This window comes from Gymnogyps californianus, chromosome 9 (genome assembly GCF_018139145.2).
Source record: "Gymnogyps californianus isolate 813 chromosome 9, ASM1813914v2, whole genome shotgun sequence".
Classification (NCBI taxonomy): domain Eukaryota; kingdom Metazoa; phylum Chordata; class Aves; order Accipitriformes; family Cathartidae; genus Gymnogyps; species Gymnogyps californianus.
The window spans coordinates 12691466-12714902 of record NC_059479.1 but is presented as its reverse complement, the minus strand read 5'-3'; the positions used below and the strand labels follow the sequence as shown (position 1 = coordinate 12714902).

General features: G+C 52.2%; 1 protein-coding gene across 2 annotated transcripts in view; it reads left to right on the top strand.

Annotated features, from left to right (window-relative positions):
• Positions 1-834: 834 nt before the first annotated feature.
• LOC127019539 (gamma-aminobutyric acid receptor subunit gamma-4) overlaps positions 835-23437 on the top strand; it is a 41692-nt gene continuing 19089 nt past the window's right edge. The window contains exons 1-3 of one of the 2 annotated variants that reach the window (XM_050901629.1): positions 835-890; positions 6301-6449; positions 6654-6721. In XM_050901629.1, the coding sequence (XP_050757586.1) occupies positions 835-890; positions 6301-6449; positions 6654-6721 (273 nt within the window). Of the gene's footprint in view, positions 891-6044; positions 6119-6300; positions 6450-6653; positions 6722-23437 lie in introns of those variants that run through there. The other variant, XM_050901628.1, reaches the window with a different exon arrangement.

Below are 23437 nucleotides of genomic sequence, written 5' to 3'. Positions count from 1 at the left end.
TGGTACCTCATGCAGCTGTAACAAAGTTGATTCTGAGCAGCTCTCACCCAAAACTCACCAAGAGGGAATCTGTTATTCCTGTTTACAAGTTGGATGCCAGCAGTGAAAAGAAATGCCCAAGTGCAGCTTGGCAAACTGTGAGAGCAGAGAGCGACAGATTGAAAACCCACAGACCACCCGCGACCCCCGGTTGTCCCGCAGCTCCTACCCACGCACCCTCCCGGCTTTTTTTGCGGGAGAGCAGCCCCAACAGGTGGGAAAGGACCCTCTCCCGGCTGCGTCTCCCTTGCAGCTCAGCCCAGCGGGGACTGACGCCTTGCATATTTTAAGAATAACTACCCACTCTTTATTTTCTTTAGGAAAAAACCCAACTGTTGTGCATTAAAAAAATGCTACTATTAAGAGAAATCAAACGCCTCGTTACGCAAAGGGGGAGCGAGAGATCCTTACACCAGCTGACGGTGCTCCCTCCCCGGCAGCGCGGCGGCAGGCAGATGCGCGGCTTTGACTCTGCCGTGCGCGCCCCCCCGCTGGCGCTCAGCCCTCGGGGGGGTGCGGGGGGAGCCAGCCCCTGCGCGGGGAGGTAGGACCCTGCGCCGAGCCCCTCCCCGCCGCGGAGTCGGAGAAGAGATGCCCAACTTTCCCCTTCCTCCCCGGCGGCGCGGAGCGGTGCGCGGAGCGCGGAGCCGGGCGGGCGGCGGCGGGGCTGGAGCGCGGCGCAGCGGGCAGCGGGGGGGCCCCGCCGCCGCCCCCGCCCCGGCCCCACGCTGAGCCCCACCGGGGCGGGCGCACCGCCGCCGCCGCCCCCCCGGGGCTGGTCCTCGCCTCGCCGAGATGCCCCGGACGGTGCTGCTGCTCTGCCTGGCCCTCGGGACGGTCCTGCGCGCCAGGTGAGCCCCCTCGCCGACCGGGACGCCCCCTCCCCGCCTCAGTTTACCCGTCGGGGCAATGGGACGGGAGGGGGCTGGAGTCGCAGCATCTCTCCCCACGCTCCCTCCCACCCCGGCTTCAGCGGGGGTTTGGGCACCTCTGTGCCCCCAGCAGTTCCTTCCAGCCGGCCCCGAGGCAGGATCAGGTCTGGTCTTGGCAGCACCTAGTGCTGCATGTCCTTTGCACCCCGGGTCCCTCCTTCGCATGCCGGGAATCAAGAGGCCATCCCGTTTTCCACCCTGCCATCACGTCGCTGGCTGAATCCTGCCGGGGGCTGAGCCCCTTCTGGGGGTGCCCGGCGCAGGACCAGAGGGACCTCAGCACATCCTGGGGGCTCCATCCATCATCGGGGCATTTCCAGGCAGAGTCGGGCTGGGTGGGAAGGAGCTTGCGTCCCCTTCCCTGCACTCCATCCCCTGGCACTCCAAAAGCCCCTGCAGCACTTGCAGCCTGGCAGGAGGAGGGCAGCGCGGGCTCCTGCCTTGCTCTACAGGTTGGCCCCAGGTCCCAGCTCTGGGTGCCAGCTGGGAGCCCAATGCCAGCCTGATGCCACGGGCGCGCTGGGCGAGGAGGCGAGCAGAGGCGTGGGGCTGGCAGATTATGGTTCTCTCCCAGGGCCAGCGTTTGTAGCGCTTTTCTGTAAACAGCGATGAAAGGCCCCCCACACAAGGGGTTTTCAAGTTTCTTTTTCCCTTTTTTTTTTTTCACAATTCCTAGCCCTGCTGGTGAGTTTAATGGCTAGATCGGGGAAAGAACATGTTGTCAGCAGATTGTTGCCCCCAGGGCTCGGGGGAAGAGGGATTTTACTGGCTGAAGCTAATTGGCAGAATAAGCCGCCTTAAAGCCGATCAAATCCCATTACAAATGCAGTCAGGGACAGAGAGCACGCATCCTGCTACTAATGGTCTGCTCTGCCAAGGCTTCCCGACCTCAGGTGCAGGCAGAAAGTCCATCCCTGCTGCGGTCCTCCGGGGCTTGGCCTTCGTGGGGTCGAAGCAGCGAGAGCTGCCCCACAGCTCATGCCCTGACACCCAGCCTCTCGCCAGCGTGCTGGTGCCGGGGGGGCATCTGAGGGCCGGGAGGGGGGTCTGTGGTGGTCCCGGTTCCTGTGCCCTACCGTCCCTGCAGTGCACTGCCATGAGCACTGCATTTTGAGAGGGTGAATCATAAGCTGCAAGATCACACGGAGGAGCAGTTAAGTCATGTATTCACATGCCCTTGAGCGGGAAGATTTACCTCGTAGCTGGCCCAGCTTCCCTTCTGCCCAGTTCCTCATGTCTACCTCTTCCCTGAGCCCGGCTTTGCCAGGAGCAGTGTCTGTGCATGTTGGGGGGGGGGTGATGGAGCGGGAGAGGAAGCCTGTGGGAGAAGGAGAAAAGGAGCAAATTATATCAGGGTCTTACTCTGCATTCACTGCATTTTTCCTGGCTGCAGCTTGTGGGGGGTGAATCTCGCCTGCCCTACACTTGATGGTGGGTGCGGGGGTGAGGAGCCTGGTTCAGGTGCAGCGTGTGTGCAAGTTCTTCTCCTGGCACAAGCTGCAAGACCTGTCCTCTGGTGCTGGAGCGGGCTGGATGCTCTGTGCCGGGTGACTCAGCACTCCCCAGACGGTCCCCCCACCGCAAAGCCTAACTCACCAGCGTTTCCCAGGGCACTGCCTTGCCTGAGACCAAGGCACCCAACTCTGAGCCCTGAAGGCAGGATCCCTGCACAGCATTGCACTGCCAGAAAGCTGGGCTTGGCAGATGGTTGAAACTGTGCAGACTTGACCATTGGGGCTTCATGGAGCGAGCTGTGAAAGGAGAGGTACAAAGACATGTGAAACGGGTAGGGTACAGTTTAGTGAGCCCCCTGTACTTAAATCCTCTGCCTGCTTCTAATTTAGAGTAATTTGCCTGAACGACCCTGTGCCTACAACCCTTGGAGGCACTGGGATGGGTGGCTAGAAGGACACATTAGCATGTGGTAATTAGGATTGACCACAGTGCTTTTCAACCAAGGGAAATGTTCTTGCATTTTGTTGCCGTCTGTTCTGGGAGCAGAGGAGGCTTTGAGCTGCGTTTGCAGAGGGGCTGGACAATCACAGCCCCAGTATCTGCATCTGCTCCAGGACGTTCCTGCCTCAGGGCTAGGGATGGCTGAGAGGGTGTGTGTCACCTCCCCAGTGGGTGCAGGTCTCAGTACAAAATTTTACTGGTCTCAGACTTTGTTAACACACCAGGCTGCAAATAGTAGTGGGAATGCATCCTGGTCAAGCACCATTGGCTGTCCTACCAGGCAAGGAGCGGAAATGTCTTCGAGGGTTCATGGCACATGTTGCTCTTCCCTTCCTCCTGCCAAGGGAAACCTTGTCAGACAGCTTGGGCACTGGGGGAGGGAGCCAGCCCCCAGCTCTTCAGGTGGCTTTTACTTTGACCATCAGTGTGCTTGGAAATCTCAGCAAAACAGGTGTCTGCCTGAGTAAAACAGAATTAGGGAGGCAAGGCAGAACACTGTCCTGCTGTAATGCCACGGGTTGCCCAAGGAGGGTTGTCCAACCCCATCCATATACATGAGCACATCCGAAAGGACACCTCCCTGCCGTGCAGGCCTCCTGCTCTGGGCACCAGTGGGATCTGCCACGGCCCCGACCATGTCTGTCAGACCAGGGGTTTCCTCGCAATGCCCTCAGCTCTGCCCTGCCGTCATCCCCCCTGCCCACTCCTTGCCCACACTCGTGGCTGCGTCCCAGCCCCATGGCTGAGCACAGCAGTGCTGTGGGGCAGATGTTTTGACATTTCAACAAGCGGAGGTGAGGAAATGTGGCTCTGCCTTTCCTCCTGGCTGGACGGAGACATATGAGAACTGGCTGTCCCCTGTCACCGAGCCAGTCACTTTGCACGAGGAGACGGAGCCGCCGGGCCAGCAAGTGTTCACAGTGCGTTGGGGATCGCTGCAGGTTTGCAGTGTGACATTTCCGTTAGCAGCTGTGGAACACATGTCACCTTAATTCCTCTCCTCTGCAATAGCTCTTGGACTCTTCCCTTCTTGATTTGAAGTGGGGCCACTGGGAAGAGAGACTGTGGAGGAGGCAGGGGCTTGCATAGGGTGGCATGAGAGTCACACTCCTGACCAGCAAGAGCTGTGGTGTGTCTGTGTGTATACAGACACCCAGCAAAAGCACATTTTCTCCAGCAAAAGCTGGCTTGCTTATGCTAAGATGGCTTAGTATGGTTTAGTAGTCCAGGATTAGCTGCATTAGCAAAAAGCATATTTTTGGTAGTGTCACTGCATCTGTAATAGGGATGTGACTCCCTGGAAATGCTACCCCAAGCCTTAGGGTGTTAATCAGTGACACTAAACGGGGGGAAGCCAGAAGGCTGAGGTCAGAGTAACCAGCCTGGTTTTGTTCGGCCCCGGAGGGATATTTTGGACTCTTCTGTGGCCTTACAGCTTGCAGGAACTGGATTTTGGCAGGGCAGTGGGACACGCAGAGTTCAGTGCCGGCAGGTGACCTGTCTTGGGCTGACTTCAAGTAGGGTCAAGGGAACACTGAGATAAGGTTTTGGTGTAGCTGTTCCCACTCTGCTAGAGGCAGCCTGCATCACCCAAAACACTGGCAGCAAGAGAAAGCAGTTAGGATTGCTTTCCCCTGCCCTGAGCTGGGCTGTGGGCAGAGACACATGTCCCTCTTTGTGCCCTGCAGGAGCAGGGCCGGCCCCAGATTTTGGCTCTGGCCAGCTTTCGGATGGGCACAGTGGCAGTCCCCTGTGCCTCCTGCAGCTGCTGGATGTCATAGAGCTGTCTGCTCGGCTGCATTTCGAAGGCACACCATAGCACGACAGCCAGGCGAGCCCTCGCTGCCGCTGCTCAGATAGGGAAGCGCATCCTGACAGTGTTGCTTAAGACTCCTTAAGCATCGTTAGAAAGTGCAGCGCAATCAGACAGGAAACAACAAGCTGATGTACCAATACCTAATGTGCAGCAGCAGGCAGCCAGCTGCACGCAGCCCAGCCCTTGTCGGGGGACACATCCCGGTGCCTGCAAGCTGGGGAGATACAAAGTGTTTTAAAGTGATTGTGAAAGCAAGTTTTATCTGGGGTTTTAGAAGAGGAGCATCTGATAAATTGACTGCAACATGTCAATTTAATGCTTTTTTTCCCCCTTCAAGTACCTTTGCCAGGCTCTGCCTCCCCAGGCACCGAAGGGAGATGTGTATCGGTGGTGCCTGATTGCACCTCGGAGCTGCGAGGCTCCAGCTGAGAAGTGTCAACACAGTGGTAGCTCCCGCTGTGAGACCCTTTCTGGCTCTGGAGCAGGTGACATGCTGACATGGCAGACATTGAGGGGGGTGTGCCGGGTGTGGGATTGCTCGGCATCCTCTCCTGCATATGGCTGTGTCATTCCGGGGACAATCTTGTGAATGAGCTGCCCAGAGCAGCGGCAAGTGGTTAGAATTTTCCGGGGGATCATGTGGGCCTAATTTAATTAGACGGTTTAGGAAAACTCCTTTAGGAAAAGGGAGGGGTGCAAAAGGTTTAGAGAGGGCAGATTTGAAAGGCAGTGGGAGAAGCTGTTGCTAAGTGGATCATGTCCAAAGGAGGATGCAAGCTTTCCTTGCCTGGATTGGAACTGGATGATCAGGAAGATGGAGCATCTTTAAATGGGAGCTCTCACCAAAGACTGGGGAAGAAGGGTTGGTGAGTACAGGGAATAGGTTGTGGCAGGTCTTGGCCTGAGGGCAGAGGAGTTTGCATAAGGCTTTAATTTCTGAGGATCTGTGCAGGGCAGATGGCTGGGTTCCTGGCGAGCCAGACGTGCATGCTGCCTGCTTGGTAGTTTTAGGACCTATTTTCTCTGAAATGCTTTTATTGTAAATGCCTTGCTCCCCAAAAATGCTGTTTGGTCACCGTCTTCTTCCTCAGAGGAAGCCTGGTTCAGGTGCAAGCGGCAGGCAGAGTGGCTGAGGTATTTGGGGTTAACAGGCAGCTCCAGGAGCAGGAGCTGCTGGCAGCAGAGGAGGACCAGGAGTGGGACGGGCAGCAACTCGGCAGGGGAGGGCAGGGACTGGCTCCCACGCTTTGGGGATGAGCAGTGTGTCTCCAAAGGGAGCTGGGGAGGATGTGGAGCACCCCATGCATGCTAATCCTGGCTGCTGGCGGCAAGGCCCCTGCATGTCTGGGGACCCTGAAGTGAGCAAAGGCGCTAGGTGAGTTGTGTCTTCTTAGCAGCGTGGCTGAGAGGAGATCCCTGAGCTCCTTGTGTTCTGCCTTTTAGCAGCACTGCATCCTCCTCCTTTAGTATCTCTGAAACCCAGCTGTGCCCCTACTCCCACAGAGTGCCAGAGAGCTGCCACAGCGATGTCTCTCTCCTTTTGTCTCTCTGCTCCAGGTGCGAGAGCACAGAGGAATACGATTATGATTACCTCAGCATCAATAAAACCTGGGTCCTCACCCCCAAGGCACAGGAGACTGATGCCACGCAGATCCTCAACTCACTGCTGAAGAACTATGACAACAAGCTGAGGCCTGACATTGGCAGTAAGTGTCCCCTGAAGCTCCCTGTGGCCACGGGTGGTGACCTGGCTTGGCTGTGTCTTGTGTCTTCCATGCTTTTGTGGCTGCTGTAGTTGGGATTTTTGGTGAGATGGAGCCACACTGATCCCAGATGCTCCCCTGGTCCCTCAGCCCTTCAGAAATGATCCTAGCCCCAGCTCATCCGTACCTATTTTATTTTCTTTACAGTCAAGCCCACGTTTATCGATGTGGATATCTACGTGAACAGCATCGGGCCAGTGTCTGTCATCCAGATGGTGAGTGGTGTCATTGCTGCAGGGTCATGGTATCACTGCAATTGAGAGTGTGGGAGGTAGCTGGCCCAGCGCTGCTGGCAGGTTGTGTCATGCTGGCTAGACATGGTGTGAAGGTGGTGTTGTCATGAGAAGACGTGGATTTGTTTCCCTTCCCTTGGGAAGAGGTGCTCGGACCCACTGACAGCTGGAGCCAGAAAGGCTTGACAGCCATCCCTGGTTAGGAGTAAGGTCCTCAAGTGCCCTTGGTGAGCTGCCCTTGGTGAGCTCAGCAACCCTACCATGCTCACGAGCTCAGGGAGAAGGGTGATGATGCTCTTTGGTCTCCACTGGCAATGTGTGGACAAACACCTCTGCCTGGTGGCTTTGCCCTCTCCTGCCTGGGAAGCGTGCAGGCATCAGGATGCTCAGGGCAAGTCGCACCACTCTGGCTGAGCCAGCGCGGTGGTGGCTGGGAGGGGAGCAGCACACTTCCCAGGAGGACTGAATTAGGTACCTGGAGATGGTTTCCATGGCAATGTGTGTGAAACTTGGGTGCCCAGGCCTGGCCTGTGGTGCTGGGAAGGGGAAAGCAGGGTGCCTTGGGTCCGATGGCTCTTCTTCAGTACGTAGCACCTTAGATTGATGCCACCATGACTGCGACAGTTTCTGCTCATGGCTCAGGACCCTGCTGTACCAGGAGCTGCAGAAACACTCAACAGAGATGCTCTTTGGTCTGAAGAGCCTCCAAGCCATGCACTGGAGAGCAACTGTTGATTATTTATTTTTCACAGGAAACTTCCATTATTATTTTCCCTGTGAAGTAATTTTTTCCTCTTTTCTAGCAAGAAACAAACCTGACTGCTGTCAGGTTTCGAAAGACTTCTTTGGCCCACTGGGCAGTGGGGTGGAGAGGACAAAGGAGAGGTACAGCCGGGACAATTTGGCTTTTCTTGTCTCTCTCAATGCAAAACGGAGCAGAAACAAAACCAGCCCCCTTAAACTGAAAAAAGAAAGTTCTCAGGATGGGCACGTTATTTTTAGTTTCCCAAGTAGAAAATTTCCACTGAACAAACCCCTCTGGGGATGGAGGAATGGCATTGTACCATGGCGTGGTGTAGTACCACTTCCACTCCAAAAAGCATTTTGAAGCAGCCCTTCTGACTGGCCACCGCTGAGCATGTGCCTCCGAGCAGCGCCTGCTCATGAGCCACCAGATGGGCACCTGGCCGGGCACTCGCTTGCACGATGAGGGCACCATCAGGAGGCCCAGCAGGGACGGCCTCAAGGCAAAAAATTTCCTTTCATTGTTTTGGTGGGCCTGGTCTCCCAGAGAACCACAGCCCAAGCCATGTGGATGTCATCCCTGGCTGCCAGCAGATACTGCAAGCTCCTCCATCCCATGTGGGTGTGTGGACAAGAAGCCACAGCGACGTAAGAGCAGCAGTGCAGGGGGAAGGGTGCAGGGGCTGCATATACTCACCTCCCCAGCCACTGCTGTGCCTGGAGGTAGAGCATAAGAGTCATGTTCTAAGTGGCTGTCCCATCTGCTCTGCACTGCCCAAGGATATGCCAAGAAAACCACGCAAAACCACAGTGCACGTCCTCATTCCTTCTCTTTCGTTCTTTATCCATTTACTTTATCCCTTTCCACCCCTGTTGGAAGCTCTGCTCTCCTCCCTGTCACAGGAGCACTGCATAGCCATGCAGGTGGTAGCAGTAGAGAGTGGCTTATAAAATCCAGTCTTGCATCCAGAGTTCATCTCTTCTCCTAAACGGAGATACCAGGCACTGCTGCTAGTCTCGTTTCCTAAGAAACACAGCTTATGCCACGGTGATGGGTATGTGAGAATGTACGTACACCCATCCCAATCTTTCAGTATTTCAGATCCACTGGTCTAATACCAACCATATATGGCTGCAGATATAGGAGCTTCAGGCATATTCAGCATCTCCAGTATTTTTGTGAAAACAGGATGCGAGGCAGTGACAACAGCCATCCCCACCAAGGGGAAAAACTGTTGTGTGAACTCAACCCTTACTAAACACCAGAGACTCATATGGGAGAGTGCTGCTGAAGACAGCCTTGACCATTCCTAGAGCAGCTCAACCCATGTGTTTAGCTCCTTCTAAGAGTCAGCAGAAGCTTTTATGCTTCATGAAGTGGGGCTCCATGACTGCACAGGATCCCAGGGGGTCCCAGTGCACTTAATGTGAGCCAGGAGTGTGAAGGCAAGACTGGCACTTGGAATTGCTTACATCTGCAGGGCTCTGCTGGGGAAGCTGCTGCCATGGGCCTAATCTACCCATCTGCAGCCTTCCCACCTAAGGAAGGTATTGCCGTTTGTGGGAATGGCATGGCAAGGAGCTGCTCAGGCAGGGGAGGAAACCACTTGGCATAGAGACAGTTGAGGGATTTTGTGGCATCAGTCACAACTCGCTGCACTCTCTCTCTGAAGTGCCCGGACGCTACAAGTCCAGGGGTCCCTGCTGGGTCTCAACAGTCACCAGTGATCTGAAGACACCTCCGTATGACTCCCCAAGTAGACTCTCTATGAACATCTCTCCTTCCCTGTCCCCTTAGGTAACTTCCTAAGCTTGAATGTATGATGCCCTTGAGCTTTAAAACCTTTCTCCCTGAGATGCTGGGCTGATATTAAAGGTACTGAGGACAGCTAGACCCAGGTCTCATAGCCTTGGATGGCAGCTTTCTGCCGTCTGTACTCTGAATACCTCGCCCTGCTCATGAGAGAGGCTGCATCCTGCTATAGTGTCTCCTGAAGCAAGAGAAAAGGGCTGTGACCAAGCTGCCACAGTGTCACCTCTAGACTTGGCTGCTTCACCCACTTGTTTTGTGTTTGTTTGCTTTTCCATGCTGATGCAATGAATTAAGTCATTCTGTGGGTCATGCCAGCCACTGGCAGGTTGGCATCAAACGTATGATACAGACTGTCTTTGCTGGGGACATGTCATTCCTGCTTTGTCCCTTTTTATATAGCTTCTCCTAACCTGAGAAACTCTGCCTTTTCTCAGCTGTCAGGCCTGTCCCACGTGCCTGATCTTTCCCTGTGCCTGATCTTTCCCTTTTCCCATACGCAACCTGAGGAAATGCAGATTTCCAAGGGAACGGAACCAGAATTTGACTTGGAGCTAGATCTCTCCTGAACCCATGGTGAGACTTCCCTCTGCCATAGATACAGAGGCTCATGTAGGCTGGAAGGTCCACTGGAGGGGAAATGTCCCATTGATCTCTTTTAGGTGCATTGCGATGACAGCATCTTACGTAAATATTTCTCTTTCACATAGCCAGGCTATGTAGAAGATAAAAACCTAGTTCTGCTTTTAAGAAATATAGCAGCATTACTGTGGCTATTAGCTTGGACCAGAATGGTCTGTGCATCTGAAGCTGAAGGCTATAGGATGGCCTGACATGCTGGTGGAATAGAAGGCTCCAACTTAAGCAATGTAGTTTGAATACTGGTGTCCTGTGATCTTCTGCTCACCCCTCAAAGGGTTAATTACTCACCGCTGCCTTCAGCCTGGTGATGCTCTGTCAGGGCTTGGAAGCTGGCTCTGCGTAGCCGCTGCTCAACCTCCAAATGATAAATCATGTCAGGATACAAAACTGATTCCGGTCCTTAAAAATGAATAGGTGATTTGAAAATGCCCTGTGCTGGGTGTGAATTCTGCATCCCCCTCATCAATCACTTGTCATAAATAACATTAACATTCAGGAGTTCAGCAGAAGGTGGGCAGGTTTGGAGGGGGAAGAAATGTAAAGTGATTTCCCGGTATCTTTTGTAGACTGGAATGGCAGTCTTGTTTTCCATTTAGGTAGTTGAGCAAATTTTACATTCTCTCCTCCCTGGGGAAAGGACCCTCCGTGCTCTGCCAGCCAAAATGTGGCAGTAACCAGAAATAAAGCTAGGAGATGGTTAAATGATAGGAAGTGGGACGGGGCTTGGTTGAAAGAGGATGGGCTGAGAGGGAAGAGTGCAGAAAAGTGGGACCATCAGGTCCCACAGCTGTTTGCTCCAGTCGCTGCATGGACTGGGATTTCCTCCCCATCCCCATGAGCCTGTTGTCTTTGGGTGGGATTGGGGCACTTGGCGCTTCTCAGGGTGGTGGGAAGCTGTGTTTACACCATCAGGGAAAGGATGCACCCGGCCACAAGCCCTTCCAGAGCCGCCTGCTGCTGCTGGGTGCCGGCCAGCAGCACCTCAAGCCAAATGAGTTATCACCCACAGCACCGCCGCTTTCCAAGCTGTGTCACGGACTTGGATGCCCAGTTAGATTCCCATTAACACAGACAGTGTTTAGGTGTCCTTGGCTTATCACTAAGCTGAGCCTGGTGCAAAGATCCACCTTGGTTCTCCGAGCATGTTTGCGGGAAGAGGTGCCAGGGAGGGCTGCGGCAGCAGGGACCGATGGAGGAGACTTTTGGTTCAAATTTTTCGCTGACTGGTTGTTTGCTGGAGGGATTTACTCCTGGTTTTGTTTTGTAATGGCTTTATTGCTATAGATTATAGCTTTAACTGGTGTCAAGGGCACCTAGAGTTCTGGATCACCTTCCTTTAGGGATGCTTAACTCTCAGGAAATGATGCTGTAGAAGTAAAGCGGTTGCCAACTATTGGGGCTGAGTGTCTTTCAGTCCTGAGGATGTCCATGAAGTGTCCATGAGAGCCAGCATGGGTGGGAGTGGAAAAAGTGCTTCTGTTCCGAGCTTGGGGATGGAGCAAGTCCTGCCTAGAGCTTCTCAGATTCCTCCAAGAGGTCAGAGCTGAATGTTCTTTTCCTTTCTTGCACAAAACCAAGTGTGAGGCTTGAGGAGTTGAACACTAAGAACATAGCCCAAACACTGTGGTAGCCTCCTGGCCGAAGTGAATGGAGACATGCCATTCATCCAGGGACCTGCCTTGGTTACCTGCTTCAGGTGTCTGGGATCAGAGGCGGTGCAGTCAGGGCTAGTTTAGATGCTGGAGACTCCTCTCCTTGGTATGTGCGAGGAGATGCCCTTGTGTGCCAAATTCTGTAGTAAAACTTGATGACAGCTCTTCTGCTGGGATAGTGCACCACCTCAATCTCATTACTTAATGATAATAAAGATGGAAAGAGCAAAATTGGCCGCCGTCATTCACCAGGGACCAGATTCTGCTGCCTCTGAAGTTCCTGTGATTTCCAGGGCGTAGGGCTAAGCTCCTGCCTCCATTATTACAGCAAATTATTTTCTTATCTCAGCATGTGAGCAGGGGACTGGAACCCAAAGAAGAGGGTGATATGTCCAAATACATGTGTTGAATATTTCCCCCTTCCCTCTTTAGGAAGGAGAAGCTGCGCACTATTAAATTCATAATGCTGTGCCTGGCTGCATTAGTTACCATGCAACACACTAACGAAATTGAGGATGAAGAACATATTTTCCCACGTCTGGAGTACTGCAGGATAGATTTAATAGATTTGCATGTATGGTGCATTTGTGAAAACACTGTGAAAAGGGGGGAGGGAGGGAAGGGGGAAATGTTTATTCATTATCAGCTGATGAATAATTAATTTACAAATGTTGTCTTGTTAAATATAAATTAAATCCTCATTTGACACACTTTATAATTTAGACGTATAAGCCCAGCATGAATGAAGAGAACTCCCCACTGACTGCTTTCATGTAAATCCTGAGGAGCCAGGGAGGGAGGTTTGGCTTTCAAAGTTAAAGCTGACAAGGGGTAGCAGTGAGGAAGGGGGCTGCTGTGACAAAGCCAGCTTGGGGACCTGGGGCACTTTGTCTTTGCTCGTGGGTGCTTTTCATGCAGGGATGGCATAGTGGGGCAGGGAGGCAGTGGCTGTCCGCACAACCCTCTTCCAAGGATTGCTTCTTCCCCACTCAGAGCTGCGGGTGGCTGAGCTGCTGAATCACAGCTGAGTAAAATCCCCATTGATGCCACGTTATCAGAGTGTGCGGTAAGCAGGCAGCTGCTTGTGAACGGCTGAGCTATCCCAGCAGCAGGGGCAAAGATCCCCAAGAGAGAAGCTAGGCTCTACAAAAGCCGTACGGGGCTAAGCCACCCTTGCGGAGAGCCCTGAGGCGGTTTGAGGCATCTCCGCACGGAAATGGAGCCACATCCCGAGGAACGGTGGCTGTGCTTTGTTGGAAGGCAGTTAGTGTGGGAGCCACGGCAGGAAGCCTTGGGTTACAGCCCTGGTGTCCCGCTGCAAGGCTTGGGTTAATATCTTCGTTTCTTCTTAATAGATGGGGAAACCGAGACCGGTAATAATTGTCTGGCTCTGAGGAACACTTACGTCTTGATTATGCTTAGCTTTGGCTGCTTTGGAATAAGTAGGAAGGAAATGAAATGAAAATGGCACACTTTTTAAAATGCTTGAATATGTTGCTCTGGAGCACAAGATAAGCCTATAGGTAAAGGAAATTTGTTACCTCCCCCACTTCTTCCCTGATAATAATAGACTCCAGCGGTTGCACAGCACTTCTCAACTGAAAGGACTTAAAAATGCTTCACAAATCATCTGTCTAGGAGGCAATAGCCCAGATGCACCCACTTCAGGGTGGATTGCAATGCCTGAAGAACGCCGCAATGCTCTGCCAAGGACTGCATGCTCTTCTTGGCCTGCCTGGTGTGCAGCGAGAGTCAGGCATCAGCATAAATATAGTGAAGTTGCACAGGACACGCGCTCATGTAATGAGCTAGGTCGGGTTTTGGTCCCTGATAAAGATGTATATCATAGAAATTTAAAGTGTTGGGAAATGGGTATTGCTCACTAAGGGCCCCAGTGCTTTTTCTGGCCGTTCCTTTCCATGCCTGAGTGATGGCTCAGCGCCACTGGAGCTGGTGGTGCATTTATAACGTCTTCACAAATACTCATTTGCTTGGAGAGTGCTCATATCTCTTGATTCCTTGATGTTCAGGAACAGTCACCTGAGCCCATTCCTGTGTGCCCAAGTGATAGGAGAGGGACTGTTCCTCATGTAGCTGCTCGTGTTTGCGTGGCAGTGAGGTCAGGTACACAGAGAAGGGCAGCGGCTGTCCTGTAGCCATAGTTTGTCACTGCCTTAAGAAAAAAAAATCACAAGGCCACTGAGGAATAGCACCAATCACGTGTGACTTGTGGGACAAATCACGGACCGCAGCAGAAGGTCTAATGAAATAAATGAGTTACTCCCATCCCGAATGTATCCCAAGAGCTTCCGCAAGTTTCAGGGTCTGCTCCCAAACCGGAAAAGGGCTGATTTATTCACTATGAATAATTCAACCAGCTCCTTTTATTATCCACAACATACACTAATCCCCTCCAGATATTTTCTGTGTGACATCCATGTTGGTATTTTATTTATAGGCTGTTTATTGTGCAGAAAACACAAGGTGTCTGTTATCAGGGAAGATTAACAAAAGGCTGGGGTTGTGCCTCTAAAATTTGGAGCTAAATAAAATATGAAAATCTGGACAGCGGCCTCCTGGGGGGAAAAGTGCTTTTCTTCCGAGGCATTTCTGGAGAGCAAAGCCCTAAAGTTAGTTAGCATCTGTGCTCCTCAGTCCAACACTAAATGGGGAATGTGGCCATACTTCGTCAGGTTTCTTAAACTGCAGCATCAGTCCTGGCACACAGGTGCCTCCACACAGCCCACAGCTCGGGCGGCTTCTGGCCCTCGGGCAACACGGGATAAATCAACATTCATAATGAAGTAAGCAGCTCTTGTAAATTCCTTCACGGATCCTATTTCCGGCCTTCTACTGGCAGGAATGGCTCAATCCCGCATTCATTTTGTGCCAGCCTTTGAAGAAAGCTCACATTTCTTCAGCTGGGCTGCATGCAGAGGGGTTTGTTTGCCCTGAACCCTTGCAGGCAGCCCGGGAAGGTTGCTTAATGTAGGCACTTCCCAAGTAGCCAGTGTGCTCACCGTGCCCGACCTGAGAGCATTGTAACTCATAATTCCTCACCCTTACCCACAGAAAACCTTTCTAACGCAGCTCATGACTGCAGTAGCTGCGCCTGGTCTCCCTTTCCAGAGGTGTCTGCCAGCAACTGGGTTTCTGCATAGACCATGATGACAGTTTTCCAGTGACCAGGAGACTCTCCTTACTGGGGCCTGGACCAGGCTGGAGGGATGTCCCCGGCCCTGGCAACCCTGGCAGCTAGCAGCTCTCTCTTGGTTTGGTAGGAGCTTTGCCCTCTGGCAGGGCATTAAAAGAGGCTTTGCTGTGATGCGCTGGTGTGGACATGGCTGCAGTCGCTGGGCAGTGGGAACGCAACCTTGCCCATCACACACTGGTAGGGATGTGCCTGGGAGTTGCGGGCTCAGGCTCGGAGCTGCTGTGTGCAGCTGCATCTTGCGAAGAAAAGCGCGGATGCAGCCATCTCCATCACAAGCACATTAGCTAATGGAGTTGCTCTGTGGTTCCCCAACGGCCCCACTTCTCCATATGGAGACCTGTGTGCATGGACAGGCCAGGAAGCATGTGTTTGATTCGAGTACTGATCTGTGCTCTGAACCTCATTAAACTGATTCTTCCAAGTCAAAGGGAAAGCACTATTGTGTCAAATTTGAAAGATGTAGGCTCTGAGCTGTACCAACAGTTGTCACTTGATGGGCTGAATTATTTTTAAGGCAGAGCTGATTTATCTGAACTGAAGGCTTTAGATCTCTCCACGGGAGAGGTCTGGATATTTCAGGTGCGTGAGAACGAAGTCAAAGAGCTGGTCAGAGGCCAGGGTTTCTGGTCTAGGGCGAACAGCCAGCATTGTAGGGGAGGGGGTCTTGCTCTCCCCTCCCACTTGGGACAAACAGCCAAAATTCTTAAGCATTTCTGAGGGAAAATGGGTTTAGGGACAATCAAAACATTTACGTTTAGTATCATCAGATTGTTTCGATTTGCTTTTCATACGGTGATAAATTCTGTCCTGTAAGTAAAGCATGAAAATGAGTATTTGAAAATAAAAGTCAAAATGAAGTGAATCAAATAGATAAAGGGTGAATCAAATAGATAAGGGTAAAGCAAAATATTTTGTTAGCTTACTGAAGAAAAAAAGGTTACTGAATGAAATGATGAGGTTGAGGTAATCCATTTTAGGTTTTGACAATTTTAATTTATTTTCAACAAAACTTCATTTTTTTCAGTAGAAATCAGTTCTATTTATTTCCTGCATCCCCAGATGAAGCAGTCCTGCCATCTCCCCTAAAAGGCTGATATGAAATCTGCCTGCTATAAATGTGTTATGAAATGGAGACCATTTCTCAGAATTCAGTGGTTGTGGGTGACCAGAGGCAATATGCTTCAAGGACCTCTTCATGCCTCGATGTTAAAGGCTGAATATTCAGACTATTACATCCCATCTCCGTGCACAGGAAGGGTTTAATTGCCCATGATACAAATTGCAAGCGAGCAGCAATGGAGCCTGGCAGTGGCACCAGGGCTGGCTGGGCTGAGGCAGCACTTCTCCTCCCTGCAACCCCTTGCATCTCCTCCGTGCCTCCAGGCACTTCCTCGGTGCCTCTGTGTCTTCAGCTTGGTGTCTTTTGTGCTGGTAGGAGATACATGTTAGGGTCAGCAAGTGGGCGGGCAGGTAGGTCTTCACAGCCATCTGCCGCGATGCCTCACGCTGGTTGGCAGCAGCCCGTTGTTCCCACTGTGGGCTTGCTGACGCTGCAGCCATTTCACACCAGCGCTGCTGAGACTGGCCCCACCAATTCCCAATGCAACAGCTCCTCAAAGCCCCAGAGAAATCATGCTGCCTGCATGGGGCACTGTGGGTGGGGGAATAAGTCTAGTCAGGGGTCTTGGGCTTGCTGTGTGCTGGGCTTGGTGTGTGCTGGTAGCATGGAGCTGATGGTAGCTGGGGACCGTGGTATAAGCCTTGCTTGTCCATCTTCGTGTCCAGGGGGCTTTGCTGTGAGGATTTCTGTGGTTGTTCTCTGACCTGCAGTTAGCTGGGAACGGCTCTAACCATCTGATCAGCTTTGCTCAACAGGAGAATTGCAAGCAGTGTTAATGGCTCACTCGCAAGCAGATGCACATGGGATGTGTGAACCAAAACACTTAGGAGTGTGGGTGGGGGAACACCTTGTCTCCAAGGTCAGAGCAGGGACTTTGCAAATGTTGTAAGCCTTGTTTCTGACACTTCCCCCCGATCCGCTTCTCTGTCCCTCCAGCTTTGCCAGTGTACCTGTTACACCTCCCACACCAGACCTGTGTCCCTTGGTCTGTCATTCTCCTCCACAGACACCCAAAGCCACCTTAGTAGTGTATTGAGGACAAGGAGAGGAGGCGGAGCAATGGGGTAGAGAAGTGGAAAAATTTGTGGGAGTTAGGTTGGTTGTTCCTACAGCCACAGAGAGGTAGGAGGGTGAAGTTAAGATAACTAGCTAATCTTCATTTGCTCCTTGAAAAGCTGAAGGCAAAGAGAACCGTAATATTCAAGACAACAATTTCCTTTCATGATCTGGCAGTGATGGACTGACAGACCTGTCCAGAGCTTGCAGCCTTAGTTTGTCACATGAATCTACACCTTGTGAGAAGACACGATGTATCCTGGTTCCTCCTGCCACAACAAAGAGTCACAGTGGCGACATGGCTTGGAGCAGTGTGCCAGAGGGATTTGCAGCGTAAATCTCACCAGGAAGCTTGGGGAGGAAGGGTGTCTGCAGAGAAGGTAGGGGATGGAAGGAGCACTGGGAATGGGGATGTCGGGCACCCAGTTTGCACTGCAAGGGAGGAGCGAGCCATTGCGTGAAGCCAAGCTCCCTTCCTGCTGCTCACAGCTGTTTGGATGTGAGCTCTGCATGCAGCTTCCTGCAGAGCTGGCTGCAAGCTTCAGTCCAGTTCTGCAGCAGTGAGGTCACGGCTGCTTAGATGCTGGTCCTCTCTCACCGATCAGCAAGAGGGGAGATGAAAATACCTCGATGTTGCTGCCATCACAAAAAAACATTTGGGATTTGGTGAGGAGCAGCAGAGAATGGGCTGTCCAGCTCCCGGGAACTTTGGACTAAGCTCAAGAGCCAAAATTGTTTGGTTTCTTTGTATGTATGATTCTGGGATATAGAAGCTCTGCCAGTGCATTCTTTATACCTCTGTGTAGAAAACCTGAGCCTTCATCTTTTTCACTACTCACCAAAGATGTCCTAAAGCCATCTAGGGGAGCTGAGGAAGGTAGAGTGGTTGAGTTTTAAAGGAGGCATCTGCAGTAGGGTGGGTCTCTACAAAACAGTTGGGAGCTGGAAAAAAGGACTGGGAATACCGGCCCCCAGTTTCTGAGGAGAGTCTTTTGCAGCTGCCAGGTGCCATGGGAAGTGAGCAGCCCAGAGCAGCAGAGCTCTGCAGGTCCTGCTTGGCTGGTGTCCTGGCTTCCAAATGACCACCACACTTGGCCTGAAGTGTGGATGTATGCCTGGAAAGGAGAATCAGCTGGCCTGGTGTCCCTTCTGTAACTACAGTCCAGCTTGCTTTGCCCTTCGAATACCCAACAGGGGAGACAGAAAGAAATTGTTCTTTCTCTGTAACCTGATTCATGTCTCCCAGCTGCTTTCCTCAGGCTGGTGCTCCCTTCAAATCTCATTAGGGCTGGGCTGTGATTTTGTGGTGACTTGAAAAGAAGAACTGCGAAAGGAAAAACAAAATGAAGCAGAGAGAAGAAGCTAAATCAAGGAACTGGCAGGGCATGAAGAGAAAGGTGGCAAGCACAGCAAGGGGGCATGAGAGACAACATGAAACAGGTTTCCTTGAAAGAGTGGAGCAGAGTACACTGTCCCCACCTCCTTCTTCATCTGGGGCCAGGAGAGAACAGTGTCAAGAGTGAGGATTTCTGCAGAGGGCACAAAACCCTCCCCTTTTGTGAAAGCAGAACTTTCTCAGATTTTTTGAATGTGCTTTTTTCCTTGAGGATGAGATTAGAAAGGGTTTTAAACAGGCAAACAGTGGTTTTCCTCCGGGGCAGCACAGGCATTTCCATACAATGAATGGCATCCCAGGGATGCGGGTGCACTGTGCTTTCTCAGACCCATTTTGGTGGGAGGAGGACAGAGTAGCATCAAGGTTTGGGAGGTGGGCCTCTGGCTCACTGGTTCTTGGAGAGCTGAACTATACTGCCCACCTAGGGCCAGTTTCCTTGTGATGCTTTGTGCTGTGTTGTGACTCCTTGTGCGGGGCAGCCCGTTAGCCCACCGCAGCCTGTGATTCATCTCCCAGGCACAGCGCAGCTCCCATGGCTGGTGGTGAGCATTACTTCTTCAGTGCCAGTTCTGGGCTCCGCTGGCTTGTCCACCCTGTCAACGTGCTGCCCGTGAAGGTGGTTTGACAGAGCTCAGTGCTTGTTGGAAGCGAGTGGTTCTCATGGAGCAGGCCATATTTAGGAGAAGGCTGTAGTGATTTTCCTGCTCCTTATACTCTGTCCCTAAGCTCCTGTGACTGGCCACTGTAGGAGCCTGTTGGGACAGAGGGACACTGCCTGACATTGTTTGCCCATTCTTATCCCCTCTGGTTTTGCATGCTGCTGTGCCATGCCATGCAATTCCTGCACTGGAAGGAAGCTTCTGGCTCTGATCCAGACAGAAAGCAGAGCTCCTATGGTTCCTTGTCTCTGCCACCCATTCCTTGCTGTCTTGACCTCAAAGCACAGCTTCTGTAGCAATTTCTTCATCACTAAGACTGCAGTGGGAGGGACTTTGTCTGTTCTCTTTGCATGACAATCGACATCCAGCTGAGATCACTAGACACCTTTCAGTCCATAGAGAGAGGCAGTCCCTGCCCTGGAGAGCGTATGGCTTTACTAGACAAAGCAAAGTCCCATGAGAAGGTGGGAAGGGGGTGGGAAATGATGTGATGCTTGAATAGGGCCATTACAATTGAAGCTGTTTCTGTTTGAAGAGGGGCATGGGCAGGGTGGTAATGCCTTTCTTGCTGAGGCAGAGAACCAGAGTGGTGAGGTACAGACCAAAGAGAGCGTGGAGAGGGGCATGGAGAGGAGGAGGAGGAAAGAAGACTAGAGCAGGGAGTGAAGGGAAAAAGAGGGAAAACCCAAGAAAGCCTGGAAAGATGAAAAAACAGCAAAGGGAATTGAGCAGCAGATGTGGGCTGTTCAGTCCCTGAGCAGACAGGGAAAGCTGCTGAGGCCTTTACAAAGGTCTACAGACTACTGTGGACTACTATACCTCTCCAAAACCCTCAGTCCCCCCAAACAGGGACTGGATGTAAATAAGAATCAGACCCTAAATCTGAGAGGCAGTGTTGACCTTGCCACCCCCTAGTCCATCTGGTGAGCCAGCAGCAGCAGTAGGCTGTACCAGGGTCTGGCAAAGCCAGTGGTGATGCCAGTGGTGGTCTCTTCTGTATGAGTGTATTGGGTTTGCGTGGCAAGGTTTTGGCAGTGGGGGGGGCTACAGGGGTGGCTTCTGTGAGAAGCTGCTAGAAGCTTCCCCTATGTCCGATAGAGCCAATGCCAGCCGGCTCCAAGACGGACCTGCCGCTGGCCAAGGCCGAGCCCGTCAGTGATGGTGGTAGCGCCTCTGGGATAACATATTTAAGAAAGGGGAAAAAAGTTACAGGGGAGTAGCAGTTGCAGTGAGAGAGAGGAGTGAGAAGATGTGAGAGAAACAACTCCGCAGACACCAAGGTCAGTGAAGAAGGAGCAGGGGAGGAGGTGCTCCAGGTGCCGGAGCAGAGATTCTCCTGCAGCCCGTGGTGAAGACCATGGTGAGGCAGGCTGTCCCCCTGCAGCCCATGGAGGTCCACGGGGGAGCAGATATCCTCCTGCAGCCCGTGGAGGACCCCATGCCGGAGCAGGGGGATGCCCAAAGGAGGCTGTGACCCCGTGGGAAGCCTGCACTGGAGCAGGCTCCTGGCAGGACCAGTGGCCCCGTGGAGAGAGGAGCCCACGCTGGAGCAGGTTTTCTGGCAGGACTTGTGACCCCATGGGGGACCCACGCTGGAGCAGTCTGTTCCTGAAGGACTGCACCCCGTGGATGGGACCCATGCTGGAGCAGTTCGTGAAGAACTGTAGCCCATGGGAAGGACTCACGTTGGAGAAGTTCATGGAGGACTGTCTCCCGTGGGAGGGACCCCACGCTGGTACAGGGGAAGAGTGTGAGGAGTCCTCCCCCTGAGGAGGAAGGAGCAGCAGAAACAACATGTGATGAACTGACCGAAACCCCCATTCCCCATCCCCCTGTGCCACTCGGGGGGGAGGAGGTAGAAAGTTCGGGAGTAAAGTTAAGCCCGGGAAGAAGGGAGGGGTGGGGGGAAGGTGGTTTTAAGATTTGGGTTTATTTCTCATTATCCTGCTCTGACTTGACTATTAATAAATTAAATTAATTTTTCCCCAAGTCGAGTCTGTTTTGCCTGTGATGGTAATTGGTGAGTGATCTCCCTGTCCTTATCTCAACCCATGAGCCTTTCATTTTATTTTCTCTCCCCTGTCCAGTTGAGGAGGGGGAGTGATAAAGCGGCTTTGGTGGGCACCTGGCATCCAGCCAGGGTCAACCCACCACAATGAGGTACCAGATTGGAGGCAGGGAGACAAGCCCAGCTGGCAAGCCCTAAGCCTAGAAGGATACTTGCTCTAATACTTCAAAATCACACAGCCACATGCCTCGGACAGTTGAAGGCACTCATGTCATTTAATGTTTGGAGGACTCTCCTGCCTTCCTTTGCTTCACCTGAGGGCCATTTCCCTGCTGCCACAACAGGCTACTGCTCTCATTCCTGCCTCTCCATCCTTGGGAGGAGGCAGTGAGGCTGCAGTGTCCAGCTCCTGAACTGAGCAGGAGCCTGCAGGCAGGCTCATGGGAATCCAGCAGCCCAGGACAGTGAGTTTTGTAAGGACAAAGAGATGGGGCAAGGAGCACTTCAGAGCTGGAGGAACAGATCATGTTCCCAGGCAACGACAGACTTGCAGATGTCTCCGTGGGGACAAGGTGACCATCCCAGACACCCCTCCCCAGGAGTGTTTAGGACTGGAGACCTTGGGGGATTCATGGGACCTCTGACCTTCCTTTGCCTGGTACAGGCAGCTGCTCTCCCAGGCCTGGGCAGTATTAGACTGCCCATCCCAGTGTTTCATTTTAATTGCAGTGGGTGGCATGCGAATGGGAAGTGCAATTAAAGAAATTCCAGCTTCTTATCTGAATCTTGCCAAGCTGTCCTGGAGGAGCAATCTTGGGGAGTTAATTGTATGCAGTGAGAAGATTTGTCTTCTAGCCCTTTCAAAGGAAATTTCTTTTTGTCTCGTCAAACACCCATGAGCTTAAAGGACAAATAAACAAGAGCACCTGCCCAAAGTGTTAAGTATTCTCTTCCAGTTATCCTATGTGCTTCTGTCCTCACCTCTTCTCTTCCCCCACCTGCTTTCTTCTGCCGGCACAAAGTTGCTGCAAGCCCAACATCATGGGGAGCATTTAAGCATTTAGCAGTAAGGTTTGACATGCAAACAAGACTTTGGACAAGTGTGGCTTTGCTCTGCAAGCAGCCCAGGCATTTTCTAGAGATCGTGGTAACTGGGCTGCATCCTTGTTTGCATCAGAAAGTGCTTACACATGACTTTCCACCCAGGCCATGTCCTGTCCTGAGAGTGGTGCAAAACCAAACTAAAAGGAGGCAGCTCCTTCCCTGTGGTGCTTTGCGTAATACTTCATTGAAGTGTTCAGTATCTTCCCCTTTAATTAATTCTTCCCCATCTGCATATAGTATCCTGTGTCCGCATCTCTGCCTTTTCAGTAATAACCTCGTCAGGGACAGTGCAGACAGACTGTGCTTCTATAAAGCAGAGTCTGGCTGACGTCATGTCTCAACTCAAGGACTTTCCTTGATCCTTTGGGTAATGACTGTTAATCAGATGCTAAAACACACACGTCTAGGTCACATGCCCCTGGGGCTCACAGTGAGAGACTCCGTGTGCCAGGCTACATGGCCATGAAAAGAGGAACGGGCACAATGGCAATCAGCAGCCATCTTGGGGTTGCATGTGAAGAGAATAACATCACTGAAGGACAGGAAGCAGTGGTACAAGGGAACAGCTCAGAAGAATGGGTTTGGGGGGAAAGAAACAGTCTGGGGTGGTTGGCTGTCATGAGTATAAAAGCCTGCCTTTTAGATGTCCCTGCTTGCACATGCATGGGAGCAGGCATGAGCAAAGGTGTGTGTGAACGGGCAGGTAGAGATCTCAGAAGCCAGCACTTAGTTTTGAAAGCCCTGTCCAGTTCCTGTCTGCAGAGACTCCAAGGGTGAGCAAGCCATGATTGGGGAGTTTGCAATCGACAGAGCAGCATGTACAGCATGTCTTGTTTGAAGGCTCCTGGCACGAGCACAGGACATGATGGTTTTTAACAGCGAGTTTGTATTATAATAAGAACGCTGTCTCAACTGAGATTCCCTGGGCAGAGGCAAAAGACATTCAGACAAGGACAGCACTGCCAGTGTTGCTGCAGAAGTGAAACAGATGGGAAGTTCAGTGTGTCACCTTGAAAACACATCATCAGAGCTCTGCTCCTTTTGTCCTTGCGAGCTCCCCTAGTCACTCCAGCATCATGTCCAGAAAGCTCTCTGGGGTCTGATTTGGAGAGAGGAGGACCTTGGAAACATAATGAAACTTATAGTCTCATTCTTTTGCTCTTTGTGTTGGGGAGACAAAACTCACCCAGAGCAGGGACACGGAGGCATCCACAAGCGAGGTGTCTCACACTACTAACGGGAGAACTGAGAGAAGCCTGATGCTGCCCAACTGGTTGCTGAAGTGGTCAGTGT